This window comes from Dioscorea cayenensis, chromosome 14, assembly GCF_009730915.1.
Source record: "Dioscorea cayenensis subsp. rotundata cultivar TDr96_F1 chromosome 14, TDr96_F1_v2_PseudoChromosome.rev07_lg8_w22 25.fasta, whole genome shotgun sequence".
Classification (NCBI taxonomy): domain Eukaryota; kingdom Viridiplantae; phylum Streptophyta; class Magnoliopsida; order Dioscoreales; family Dioscoreaceae; genus Dioscorea; species Dioscorea cayenensis.
In genome coordinates this window covers 1987326-2000440 of record NC_052484.1, presented here as the reverse complement: position 1 = coordinate 2000440, position 13115 = coordinate 1987326, and the positions used below count along the sequence as shown (strand labels likewise).

Genomic DNA, 13115 nt, shown 5'->3' with positions numbered 1-13115 from the left:
TAATTTTATTTTTATGAATTAAAATTTTAAATAGAATCACTTCACCAAAACTTATGTAAAACTTCCACAACTTTTGGCTTCTATTCACAATGAACTCTCGATAAAATAATTTAAAAAAATATAGATTTGAATACAGGGGTGGACCCACATGGGTGGCAATCCGGGCTGACCGACCAAAAAACTTTAGAAAAATTCTATCCAGCAAAGTTTAAATTTGAGTTGAGAAAAAACAAGCCCAAAGTGAAGCCATGGTTGGGACACAGTATATGTATCACGAACATGGATTTTTATTTAAGTCCGGATTGTACCAAATTTCTGAGTCCGTCATTGTTTGAATATATAAACCAGGTTCTCTAGTCTAAACAATTATAGTTCTGAGTTATATCAAATCCAAATAATATGAACACGTAAAATAGATTTGAATATATAAACATCCATCTTTCTTTCTTTTTTTTTAATTAAAAAAAAAATTCTTATCCTGTTGGCTACGCTACAAGTCAATTTTTTTAATGAATGAAAATGGCTTCTGTCAAGCATGATATAATAGTTGAAAATTCCCACCAGGTACAAAGCAAAGTATGAATTTGTCAACCATTAATCAATTAAATAAAAAACAAACAAAATCTCTTCCTTAACATTTTATCACAAACTTAATTATTGCCAACACCACATATTTCATGTTCATGAAACCATGCAGATTCTTGCTTCTGTAACATTCCTCTTGATCTTATCATCTTTCTGTTGTTTCATCATCATTCCAAGTCTCTGCTCTGAATCACTAAACACTAGATGCATAGAAAGTGAGAAAAATTCACTTCTTGACTTCAAATCTAGTCTCAAAGATCCTCACAACCTTCTTTCTTCATGGGAAGGCAGTGATTGCTGCAACTGGAAGGGAGTTACCTGCAACAATGAAACAAACCATGTTGTTAGCTTAAATCTTGGATACTGGCATCTCTTCAATGGTCTTAGTACCGCTTGGCGTATCGGCGGTGAGATCAGTCCTTCTTTGATTGGTTTGAATGATCTGAATCACTTGGACCTCAGCTTTAATGATTTTGGAGGCATTGCTGTTCCGGAATTCATTGGTTCAATGAAGAAACTCAGTTATCTTAGTCTCTCTAATGCCGGTTTCAGTGGAAGGATTCCTTATCAGCTTGGGAATCTGTCAAGTCTGCGGTATCTTGATCTTAACTCATTTTACTATTTCCATGATCTTTATGTCGACAGTCTTGATTGGCTTTCTCGTCTTTCTTCATTGCAATATCTTGATATGAATTCTGTGAACTTGGAGAATGTTGGTGATTGGTTTGTTTCGATAAATTTGATTCCTTCTCTATCTGTTTTGAAGCTGCCTCATTGTAAGCTTAAAGAGTTCCCTTTGTCATTCTCGTTTCGCAATTTCACATCTCTGACTTATCTTGATCTTTCTAACAATGAATTCTATTCTCCGCTTCCGAATTGGCTTTTCAATTTGAGCAGCCTTCAGTATCTTAATCTCCAATTCAATCAATTCCAAGGTTCTATGCCTGATGAGTTTGCAAGAATGACTTCTCTTGAGGTCATTCAGCTGGGCAAAAATGAACTTGTGGGGTCTATTCCTCGAACGATCAGTTTGCTCTGCAAACTGAGAACTCTTGACTTGTCGTCAAATAATATCACTGGAGACACAGCCTCATTAGCAGAAATTTCAGTTGGTTGTGCTGGAAATAGCTTGGAGGTCTTGAATTTGAGAAACAATAATCTGACTGGTAACTTGTCAGATTGGTTAGTGAACTTTAAGAGATTAGACACTCTTGATCTTGGCCATAATTCATTGAATGGTCAAATTCCAGTGTCGATTGGGAAGCTATCGGCATTGAAATATCTCATGCTTACTGCTAATGGGTTTAATGGGACTCTGCCAGAGAGTATTGGCCAGCTTTCCGAGCTTATTTTGCTCGATCTTTCTTTCAATTCATTGAATGGAGTTGTTTCTGAATTTCACTTTGCCAACCTTTCAAAGCTCGAGCAGTTGAGCTTAGCTTCGACGTCTCTAGCCTTTAGAATGAACTCGTCTTGGATTCCTCCCTTCCAACTGAAGTTAATCGGCTTGCGGCTTTGCAAACTCGGCCCCAAGTTTCCTTCGTGGCTTTGGACTCAGAAGGATTATGGTGTACTGGATTTGTCAAATACAGAGATTGAAGATGTAGCTCCTAATTGGATATGGAACTTATCAGAAAAAATTTTGATGCTTGATCTCTCTCACAATCTGATCTCAGGAAACCTCCCTGCAACTTTGGGGTTTGCTAGTATTTCGATCCTGGATTTGAGTAATAACAAATTCGAGGGTACGTTGCCTACTTTATCTTCGAGCATGGAATATTTGGATCTCTCAAACAACATGTTTACTGGCAACATTCTTCGATTCGTCAGCTATCGGCTGCCTATATTGTCTCATTTGTTCCTCTCCAACAATCACCTCAGTGGTCCAATACCATCATCCATATGCCAAGACGTTGAATTATATGCCATGGATCTCTCAAACAATCAGCTGTCAGGAGAACTTCCCACATGTTTGTCCGATATGCTGACTCTAACGGCATTAAATCTTGCAAACAACAATTTATCCGGAGAAATTCCATCCACACTTGGCAGTATAAAGGGGCTGAGAACTCTGCATTTGGGAGGTAATCATTTCAAGGGAGAGTTACCTACAGCATTACAAAATTGCACTATATTAGTGACTCTTGATCTTGGCGAAAATGAAATCTCCGGATCAATACCAGCTTGGATTGGTGAATTGCTTCCGTTTCTGAGGATACTTCGACTTCGATCGAATTTCTTTAATGGCACTATTCCTTCACAATTATCTCGTCTCAGTTCTCTTCAGATTTTGGACCTTGCCAATAATAGTCTGTCAGGAACAATACCACCAAGTTTCAGTAATATCACTGCAATAGCGCAAACGCACAAGCCGAATGAACGGATGTTGGAGGACATGCAGGGTGCTGTGCAATCTAGTGTGGATAACTATGGCCCCACCGGATACATTGAGAGCGTGCTAGTTGTCATGAAAGGAGCAGAGCGAGAGTACAGCCAAAATCTACAATATGTGGCAAGCATAGACCTTTCGAACAATCAGTTAACTGGACAGTTTCCTAAAGAATTGGGTGATCTCATCGGATTGCAGAATTTAAATTTGTCAAGCAACCAGTTGACGGGAAAAATTCCAGACGAGATCGGCAAGTTGAAGCTGTTGGAGTCTCTTGATTTATCGATGAATGGCTTTACAAGTTCAATACCGACATCTATATCTGTTTTGACTTTGTTGAGTCACTTGAATCTGTCGTATAACAATTTATCAGGAAGAATACCTTCAGGATACCAGCTGCAGACACTCGATTATAATTCTTACTTGGGAAATCCCGGCCTCTGTGGACCTCCTCTGAATAAATGTGGGAGCAACAAAACAGTTTTCAGCATAATTCTGGCTTGTACAGATGGAGATGATGAATGTGAATCTGAAAAGCTCGGGTTGTACCTCGGCATTGTCCTTGGGTTTGTCGCTGGATTTTGGGTGATCTGGGGTGTTCTTTTGTTCACTGAGAATCTAAGTGAAGCTTATTTTGAGTTCATCGATGAGCTGCTGGATAAGCTTCCTTTCGCAAGAAAGATGGACAGATACGATGAGGATGATGAAGAAGATGAAACAAACTCATTGATGTACTGAAAATTTTGAAATTATCGGCAGTCGCAAGTATGCTTACATCTTTTGTTTCATGTACATAAATCAAATTGCAATTACATATCTACAAATTTTTGTATCTGACCTTAAAAGCTCAGTTTGGATATGATGTTAACTCTTTCTTTTGGCTTAAATTTGCTAACCAAACTAGAAGTTGCAGATATCTTTGCTTTCCTAAACATGATAAAGAACAATCAAAACATCATTGTTATCCTACAAGTATAGATTACAAACATATTCTGAATAGATGATCATTGGATTTTCTAAATTTTTAACCTCGTGGTGTTCCTACAAATGTTATGAAATATTTAACTAAAGCAATATGATCTCCTGGTCATTATGTTCTCTATCATGATTTGGCCTTCTTACATAGTTATAATCAAGACCAAAATACAAATGTGTGAGAAGGATGTCCGCGAAACTGAGAAAGTTTGTTAGAAGATAAAAAACACTAGTTATAAATAACATGAAATTCAGGAAGATAAAAATCAAATATGAACTAGCTTAAGATTTCTAAGGGACAATAATCATCATATGTAAGAGCATTATTCATTAGGACTATGTGAATGTGCTAGACTTGCACAACATAATAGTCTGAAAAGTCTGACAAAGAATTCAAAGATGATACTTGTGAAGCCACTAAGATTGAATTCTATTTTAACCTATGGGAAAATTGTCAATTACATTGGTCAGCTGCAAGAGAAGAAACTCGGTGAAGGACTAGTGATGGTCTATGACTTGAAGACATTTATGGCTAGAATTTGTTGTCAATTGCCTATTTTCTCATCTGAAGACAAACCGTCTTTTACTCTATTACCGTTAAGCATCCTCAAATGACCGCACTATGAAATAGAAATGTTTAAGTTTGCCTTTTAAGAAGGTATAATACTCAAATTGGTCCCTCTACTCCTCTCTCTTCCCTTTTGGTCACTCTACTCGAAATTCTCCCAACTTGTCTCTTTACTCTTGAAAAGAGGCCCACTTAGTCCCTCTACTCTTAGTCTCTTCCCGATTAACCCCTCTACTCTTTGAAAATACGGAGACTAGTTAGGACATTTTCAAGCATGGAGGGACTAAGTGGGCTTATTTTCAAGAGTAGATGGACTAAATGGGAGCATTTCTGAGTAGATGGACAAAAAAAAGAAAGAGAAAAAAAGATTGACCAATTCAGGTATTATACCTTTTAAAGAACACTAAGCTATTTAGTTTATTTCTTCTATGGTTTAAGTAATTGTATTCGCATATAAGGTAATGTATTATTAGATGTCATGCACAAGGTCCAATGACCGACTAAATTGGTGTTTGGTAACTCATGAAGGTTCCTTAGAGCACAATATATGACATGGTGTTCTTTCAGTTTTGATGTCGACTTTCTAAATTCAAACAAAATAGTTGAGCATTCACTGACATTCTTGGCAGGGAAAAAAAAGATCTTATATTATTGTTGAATGGAACTTCAAATGAAGATAATTACAAAATACTATATAATTAAATAAAACTAAAATAACTAATAAAGCTAAGATAATTATAAAATACTAAGATAATTAGGCACCATGCTGCGTCAGTTCCTCACCTTTCAACTTGTATTCCTGCTTGGTCTTCTAAGCTGTACATCTGCATCAATGAATCAAAACTTCGATGCAAAGAGAGTGAAAGAGTAGCAATTCTTGAGTTCAAAGATGCTGTCAGAGATCCTCATAACCTTCTCGCTTCATGGGAAGGTAGCAATTGATGTGAGTGGATAGGAATCATCTGCGACAATAAAATCGAGTATGTCGTCAGCTTAAATCTTGGATAAGGAAATCTCTTCTATGGTCTTACCACTGTTTGGCGTATCGGTGGTGAAATCAATCCTTCTTTTGCTGGAATTATGATGAGATGGGAAGGTTGAAGCTGTTGGACTCTCTTGACAAATCAATGAATGGCTTTACAAGTTCAATACCAAAAGCTATTTGACTTTGTTGAGTCACCTGAATCCATCGTATAACAATTTTTCAGGAAGAATACTTTCAGGCTACCAGCTTAACATACTCGATTATACTTCTTACTTGGGAAATCCTGGTCTCTGTGGTGCTCCTCTGAATGAGTACGGGAGCAACAAAACAATTTTCAGCATAATTTCGGCTTGTGCAGGTGGAGTGAATCTAAAAAGCTTGGGTTGTACCTCAGCATTGCCCTTGGGTTTGTCACTAGACTTTGGGTGATCCGGAGTTTACTAAGCCTCTAAGTGAAGCTTATTTTGAGTTCATTGACCGGCTGATCGATAAGATTTGTTTTGCATGATAGAGGATGAAACAAAGTCATTCTTCTACTGAAAATTTGCAGTATGCTTAGACTTCGGATTTGTTCATTATAGTTTTCATGTATATAGATAAAATTGCAACAAAATTTATGGCTAACTTACAAAGGTCAATTTGTATATTATGTTCACTCTCTCCTTTTTGCATAAACATGCTAACTAAAGAAAAAGTTCAGAATTTTTTGTAATCCTAAACGTACAAAAGAATCGTCAAACTCTCATTGTTACTTTACAAGTATAGATCTGAAGAAACATTCTAAATCAATGATCATTGGATTTTCTGAAATTTTAACCTCATTGTGTTTTTTTCACAAGTTATTAACTAAAGCAGTTTTGACCAAAATAGAAATATTTTTCAGGACATAAACAAAACTGAGAAAAGTGAACAAAAGATCAAGAAAACTAGTTCTTGAAGGCAGGAAACTTGGAAAGAAATAAATTGAATATGAACAACATTAAGATTACTTATCTGAAGTGAGGGCAGTAATTACAAAGACTATATGGATTGTCTAGACATTCACAACATGATAAGCTGCCATATCAGACATAAAATTCAAAGATGATACTAAGTCAGAGGACTGAATTAGATTTTCCACCTACATCAGATTTGTCAATTACCTTGGCCATCTGTAAGAGGCCAAAGCCAGTGATGGTCTGACGATGATCCGCCAATCAAAGTGCCGTCTTCTTATTTGAATTGTGATTCATGTAGACATTTGGGGAACCCACATACGAAAAAATTGGATTCTATTTCAACCTATAAAATGGATTTGTCAATGAACTTAATTGAAAATAATAACGAACAAGGACCAAGGACACATGTAATGTCTGAATGATCCATGCGCTGAAATTTTTGGCTCTTTTCATTTGAAGAGGAACTGCCATTGACTGTGTCCAAACAACCTTGGAAGACCGCTCCCCATATTCAATAGAGGATTATTTCTTTTATTCCTTCGAAATTCAAACACATTGTATCCTAATGACACTTGATCTAACACTTATTTTCATGTCTTCACATAGAAGGGGATGTATTACAGGAAGCTATGCATAAGTTAAAAAATACTCCTACTTCTTGGTCTTTCAGCAATAATCTCATGAATCCTATTATGTTCAGTTTTAGTGGTCTTCTTCCAATGCCACAATGACCACATATATAAGGTCCAATGACTAACCTTCTTAAATTCTAACAGTTCTGATATAAATAAAAAAACAGAAATTTATAGGTTCAATGCGAAAAGAGTTATGGTTGAAATTATAAAAATATTTTGGTCAATAATACAACTTACAACACGGTGGTATTTCTATTTGATATGGACTTCTCAACTAACCTTCATATAAATAATTGAGCATTTGCCAACATTCATGGCAGGAAGAAAAGAATTTATATTATTGCTCAATGGAGCTTCACATGAGGTTCCTCACCTTTGCCACTTCTGCACAGCTTCTATTTCTGCTTGGCTTTCTAAGCTCTGCATTATGCGTCAATGAATCAGAACCTCGGTGCAGAGAGAGTGAAAGAGCAGCACTTCTTGAGTTCAAAGAAGCTCTCAGAGATCCTCATAGCCTTCTCTCATCATGGGAAGGTAGTGATTGCTGTCACTGGAGAGGAGTAAGCTGCGACAATGAAACCGAGCATGTTGTTAGCTTAGACGTTGGATACCGCCATCTCTTTGATGGTCCTAGCACCGCATGGCGTCTCGGTGGTGAGATTAATCCTTCTTTGCTCAGCTTGAAGTATCTGAATCACTTGGACCTCAGTTTCAACGATTTTGGAGGGATTAGCATTCCAGAATTCATTGGTTCGATGATAGGACTCAGCTACCTTGATTTCTCCAATGCTGGTTTCAGTGGGAGGATACCTCCACAGATTGGGAATCTCACAAGTTTAAGATACCTCAATCTGAACTCAATCCATTCTTTGCACACTTTATATTCTGAGGAACTTGAATGGGTCTCTCATCTTTCTTTGTTGCGATATCTTGATATGAACTCGGTGACCATTGCAAAGACTAATGATTGGTTCTGTCCAATTAATATGCTCTCCTCTCTATCGGTTTTACTTCTTCCTAATTGTCAGCTTAAACAGATGCCAACATCACTCTTCTTTCACAATCTCACATCTCTTATTACTCTTGATCTTTCCAACAACCAATTTGATTCCATGCTTCCGAGCTGGTTGTTCAACATGACCAGCCTTCAATATCTTAACCTTCAATCCAATAACTTCCAAGGTTCTATACCTGATGCTTTTGAGAACATGACTTCTCTTGAGATCATTCAACTCAGAAAGAATGAATTGCTCGGTGGTGTCCCGCAATCCATTGGAAAACTCTGCAATCTGAGGACTCTGGACTTATCGTCTAATAACATCACCGATGATGTATCTGTATTAGCAAAAATTTCGAGTGAATGCGCTGGAGGTACTCTGGAGATTCTGAATCTGAGAGGCAATAATCTGAAGGGAAACCTCTCAGATTGGTTAGTGCATTTTAAAGTGCTAACACTTCTTGATCTCGGCAACAACTTGCTTCAAGGTTCAATTCCCGCATCCATAGGAAACATATCTACATTGTGGAGTATTTTTCTGAGCCATAATGCTCTGAATGGAACTCTTCCACAGAGTGTTGGGCAGCTGTCCAGCCTCAAATTGCTTGATGTTTCACATAATTCGCTCTCTGGAATTGTATCCCAAGTACACTTCCAGAACCTTTCGGAGCTCGAACACCTGAGCTTGGGCTCGAACTCCTTTGTGATTAACATGAGTTCTAATTGGGATCCACCATTCAGACTAAGACTCATCGGATTGCAGCGCTGCAGAATTGGACCGAAATTTCCTCCATGGCTGAAGAAACAGAGGGACTACAGCATATTGGACTTATCATATGCTGAAATCAATGACACAGCTCCCGATTGGATTTGGAACTATCATCAACAGATCTATCTCTTAGATCTATCTCACAATCAGATTACTGGTGAGGTCCCGGGAAGACTGAAATATGCTAGCATGACAACCATTGATTTAAGTTTCAACCAATTTAAGGGACCATTGCCCGGCTTACCTGCTGGCATTGAGTACATAGATTTCTCTGGCAACTCATTTTCAGGTACTATTTCTCCACTCTTTGCACAGCCAATGCTTGTTTTCTCTAATTTGATTATCTCTGATAACATCATCAATGGCACAATCCCTGACTCCATATGCAATTACGCTGAGTTGTTTGTCATCGATCTTTCTGGCAACTTGTTATCCGGTGAACTTCCTGAATGTTGGGCTGATCTTCGAGGTTTGTCTGCCTTAAACTTGGCAAACAACAGGCTTACTGGAGAAATTCCAAGCAGTATGGGAACACTTAGTTGGCTCCGAGCACTGCATTTGAATAACAACTCTTTCCACGGACAGTTACCAACAACCTTAAAAAGTTGCACTAGTTTGATAACTTTTGATGTTGGTGACAACAAACTCTCTGGAGAGATACCAACTTGGATTGGCGAATCACTGCCGCATCTTAGGATTCTCCGGTTAAGATCAAACATGTTTGATGGCAGCATTCCTCCACAGCTTTCTCTTCTCACTTCTCTACAGATATTGGACCTTGCTGGTAATAAATTATCAGGAAACATACCGAGTAGTTTGGGTAACATTAGTGCAATGGCACAGTCACACAAGCTGAAAGAAAGGATGATGGAAACCCTGCAAGGTTCTGTAGAAAGTAGTCTTGACCGATATGGTCCTTCTGGTTATGGTGATAGCTTGGTGCTGGTAACGAAAGGCAGGCAGATGAAGTACACCAAAACTCTTCAGTATGTGGCAAGCATAGACTTGTCGGAGAATACTTTGTCAGGAAATATTCCACATGAATTGGCAAATCTCTACGGACTGCAGAACTTGAATCTTTCCGATAACAAGTTGACTGAGAATATCCCAGAAAACATCGGTCAGTTGGATTTGTTGGAGTCTCTGGACTTGTCAAAAACAATCTTTCCGGTTCTATTCCTTCCAGCATTTCTCTTTTGACTTCATTGAGTTTGTTGAACTTGTCTTGCAATAATTTGTCAGGAAGAATCCCCACCGGGCACCAGCTTCAGACGCTTAATGATCCATCCATGTACGTTGGTAATCCTGGTCTTTGCGGGTCTCCACTTGAAGAATGCAAACAGAACAAGACGCACCCTGCCACATTACCTGTCAAAGACGATGAAGAGTCCGAAATGCTTGGATTTTATATCGGTATAATGCTCGGTTTTGTGACAGGATTTTGGGCCGTATGGGGAATTCTATTGTGCATTCATAGATTAAGGTATGCTTATTTCAAGTTTATCGATCTGTTGTTGGAGAGGTTATCCTTGCCAGTCATGTAAATCATACAATGAAATTAATGAACAAACAAATTAGCACAAAAAATATCATATAAAAGGAAATCTGAGTAGTTGACAATTTGTGTATCTTTCACCAAAATGTTCATTGTAATAAAAGGATTAAAGCCAATAATGAGTCACATGAACACACACCGGTCGTTGGAAAAGCTTCGAACAAATGTTTTAACAGATTTAGTTAATAAAAGTTCTTCACATCTGGTAGTACAGTTTCTACTGTGAAATCAAGCATGGTGGTTGACAAAAACAAACAACAATAACAATCAAAGCATATAATATGAAATGGATGACCTATAAGTTTAGAGTGAATGGTAATCACACAGATTTCAATAGGAAAACATGGATAACAAGAAAAAGAGATACAAATAACATTGCAAAAATCAAACTGACAACCTGAAATACAAGACATTTGATGCAAGACAATGTTTTGGCTTCAATACCTGCAAAGATGTCCCTTAAAGGTTATCAAATGCAAGACATTTGTGGATTTTGTGGTGATGAAGAGGATGAATGTGAGATTGAAATTCTAGGGTTCTTGAAATGCTAGGGTTCTACCATGTTGAGTTGGGAAAAAGCACATTTACCTGCGCGCTCTACCAGCGTGAGTAGGGATTCAAACCGACCTCCTCAACGAAACAAATACCTATAAAACCAGTACCAATAAATCAAATGGTTGTTTGCACCAAACATCTCAAATTTATTCCACCATTTCTTTCCTTTGTAATAAAAACTTAATTATATAATACATTTACCATAAATATTAATAAACACCTTTCAAAAGTAAATTTTAAATTTTAAAATATTTTACTTTTTAATTAATATCGATAAAATCTTACATTTAAGTTTCTTGTATCAATATTTAAAAAAAATATATATGGAAAAAAAATCCCAACCTTCCACCTCTGAATTGGGAGGATAATGCCATAATGGGATAACTAGCAATCTTACAAAAAGTTGTTTGATTTCATATTTTCCAATGAAATATTGTAAAATACTAATTAATCATATTCTCTCGGAGATAGTACAAATTGCAACTAAACATTTAAGTGTTTTCTTATATATATTCTCTTTATTTATTTTTAAACAATCAATTCTTAGTATTAATTAAAAACTGCTTTTGCATTTGATATGTGAGTGTTGATTAAAATAAAGATTTTATCTTTTGTTTCTTGTTTTCTCTATTCAAGAGATGCCATCTTTCTTAAATAAAGTAATTAAATGTTTATAGAAATGGGAATTGTCTCATCCCTTCCATGTGGTTTCACATGTTGGGTACCCTAACCCTAACCCTAACCCTAAGATGAGGATTGTATAAAATAATAAATCTTTTATTCAAACCTATAACCAAAAATCTAATATTAAACATGCTTTCCTTGAATTAAATCACTCAAAAACAAGATGGTTTACCCTAACCCTAACTCTAGATTGAAAATGATTACCATTCTATGAAACCAAAGTCTTTATACATATATACCCTAACCCTAAAATTGAAAATGGCACAACATGACATCATAGCTAATTTGCCCTAACTCTTATCCTAATCTTATTTATATTCAAAAACCAATAATACAAAAAGTTGATAAGAAAACCAAACACATTATTTTTTTATCAACTTGACATAAAAAAAAAAATATTATCCAAGATTTATCTTATATTTGAGTAGAAAGAATCATCTACATCATGCCATTAAAGAAACAAAATATAAAAAAACAAGGAATCAAAGACATTAGATGCAAATTAATAAAGTATTTGGTGCATCTACAACAGTTGTTTAATCTAAAAATTAGGGCAAGAAAACAAGAATTTCAGTATATAAGTAAGAGTTACCTTCATTGCTTTGCAAGACTTCCTTTTGAAGTTGGCAATGGAATCAATTAGGGCAGCTTGCATTACTGTGCTTTCTCTTTTAACATTCCTTTTTGAAGGTTAGTACAAATGTTTTTTTTTTTATTGTTTCTTTAATTCTAGTACATTTTTTACATTATATTTTATGAGGTGTTTTTATATTTTTCCCTTGAATTTTAGGCTTTTCTTGTATTTATTTATTTTTTTAAATTACTTTTTAAAAACTTTTTTTATAAAAAAAAAAATAACACCATTGGTCCAACTCTTTCACTCCCCAAAAATTTCTTCAAATTTGTCAAATTCCCAAACAATACTGATTTTCAGAACTTTTATTTTTAAGTTGAAATTAAATTAAAATAATGAAAATATTTTTAGTTTATTTTGTTGGTATGCTCACGACTGTGCCTAGGTGTAAAAAAAGGTGAACTCGCCCCTTTTAAATATTATTTTCTACTCTCTCAGATCTACAAATGCTTATTTTACAAATATTTTTGATATTTTATTAAAATATATTATTAAAAAAATAAATAATTAATTAAAAAATTATATAATTATAATGAAAATATAAACAGAGAGCTTGATACAAACAATGATGTTTTACTTGTTGGAACTTCCAGGATCACAATCAAGCACAACATTCACATTCATCAACCAATGCAAATACACAGTATGGGCAGGAACTCTCTCCGGTGCCGGCTCAATTCCGCTGCCAAAAACCGGCTTCGAGCTCAATCCCAATGCCACCATCGTCTTGCCAGCCACCACCGGGTGGTCCGGCCGCTTTTGGGGCCGCACAGGTTGTTCCACCGACATCGTCGGAAAGTTTTCTTGTGCCACCGGTGATTGTGCTTCCGGCACCATGTCCTGTTC

General features: G+C 36.3%; 1 protein-coding gene and 1 pseudogene across 1 annotated transcript; both read left to right on the top strand.

Annotated features, from left to right (window-relative positions):
- Window positions 1-632: 632 nt before the first annotated feature.
- On the top strand, window positions 633-10412 carry LOC120275584. Its single transcript, XM_039282206.1, has 4 exons — window positions 633-3709; window positions 5334-5448; window positions 5726-5927; window positions 7374-10412. Exons 1-4 carry the CDS (start codon window positions 692-694, stop codon window positions 10039-10041), a joined length of 6003 nt encoding a protein of 2000 aa, XP_039138140.1. The 5' UTR covers window positions 633-691; the 3' UTR covers window positions 10042-10412.
- A 1845-nt stretch (window positions 10413-12257) lies between these two features.
- LOC120275726 overlaps window positions 12258-13115 on the top strand; it is a 2147-nt pseudogene continuing 1289 nt past the window's right edge.

Coding starts and splice junctions, on each gene's coding strand:
- LOC120275584 (XM_039282206.1), top strand. CDS start 692: ATGCAGATTCTTGCTTCTGTAACATTCCTCTTGATCTTATCATCTTTC. Junction 5,449..5,725: donor CCTTCTCGCTTCATGGGAAG/GTAGCAATTGAT, acceptor ACAATTTTTCAG/GAAGAATACTTTCAGGCTAC. Junction 5,928..7,373: donor GGTTTGTCACTAGACTTTGG/GTGATCCGGAGT, acceptor TAAATAATTGAG/CATTTGCCAACATTCATGGC.